Source organism: Cyprinodon variegatus, unplaced genomic scaffold (assembly GCF_000732505.1).
Source record: "Cyprinodon variegatus isolate N-32 unplaced genomic scaffold, C_variegatus-1.0 Scaffold1218, whole genome shotgun sequence".
NCBI classification, from domain to species: domain Eukaryota; kingdom Metazoa; phylum Chordata; class Actinopteri; order Cyprinodontiformes; family Cyprinodontidae; genus Cyprinodon; species Cyprinodon variegatus.
The window spans coordinates 116,993-117,962 of record NW_015151671.1 but is presented as its reverse complement, the minus strand read 5'-3'; the positions used below and the strand labels follow the sequence as shown (position 1 = coordinate 117,962).

Here is a 970-nt window from a genome sequence, read left to right as displayed (position 1 = left end):
CAGAGACACGGCTTCAGACCGGCTGCTTTCGAATCAGAGACACGGCTTCAGACCAGCCGCTTTCCAATCAGAGACACAGCTTCAGACCGGCCGCGTTCAAATCAGAGACACAGTGTCAGACCGGCCGCGTTCCAATCAGAAACACGGCGTCACACAGGCTGTGTTCCAATCAGACAGGGCGTCGGACCGGCCGCGTTCCAATCAGAGACACGGTGTCACACAGGCTGTGTTCCATTCAGAGACGAAGCATCAGTGTGGCCGCGTTCCAATCACAGACACAGCGTCAGTGCGGCCGCGTTCCAATCAGAGACGAGGCGTCAGTGTGGCCGCATTCCAATCAGCAGTCATGTGATCAGAGCAGGTACCTGCCGAGGATCTCCAGCAGCTCAGCGATGCCGTTGTGATGCTCCGTCTCATATATAAACCTGCAGAATGAGCACAGTGGTCAGACACAGGAAGTGGGAGCGGCGGGCTCACCTGCAGGGCGTTCCTCACCTGTAGAAGATGTTGTTGATCTGCCGGCGGATGTAGGCCCGCAGGCCCAGGAACTTCCCGTAGATGCGGTGGAGGATGGTCTTCAGGAAGTCCCTCTCTCTGGGGTCCTCGCTGTCAAACAGCTCCAGCAGCTGGAAGGCAGGCATCAGATGGTCAGCGTCTCACCTGGACTCACCTGGACTCTGTCGTGTGGCGTCTTACCGACAGCACAAACTTCTGGTCGATGTATTTCTTAGCAACATTGGGTTGGAAGTCTGGAGACTCCAGGAAGCGAAGGAAGAACTCGTACACCAGCTGTGAAGAGACGGCCGGGATCAGGGTTCTATCAGGAGGATCGGTTCACCTGCAGGGAACCTTCCTACGTACCTGCAGGTGAGGCCAGGCGGCCTCCAGGGAACCTTCCTACGTACCTGCAGGTGAGGCCAGGCGGCCTCCAGGGAACCTTCCTACGTACCTGCAGGTGAGGCCAGGCGGC

At 58.0% G+C, this 970-nt stretch overlaps 1 protein-coding gene across 1 annotated transcript in view; it reads right to left on the bottom strand.

The window, feature by feature from the left end:
• LOC107102214 (serine/threonine-protein phosphatase 2A 56 kDa regulatory subunit delta isoform-like) overlaps positions 1-970 on the bottom strand; it is a 14,159-nt gene that overhangs the window by 9,494 nt on the left and 3,695 nt on the right. The window contains exons 4-6 of the mRNA XM_015401424.1: positions 697-836; positions 496-626; positions 366-425 (exon numbers count right to left, since the gene is read on the bottom strand). Of these exons, the coding sequence (XP_015256910.1) occupies positions 366-425; positions 496-626; positions 697-836 (331 nt within the window). The remainder of the gene's footprint in view (positions 1-365; positions 426-495; positions 627-696; positions 837-970) is intronic.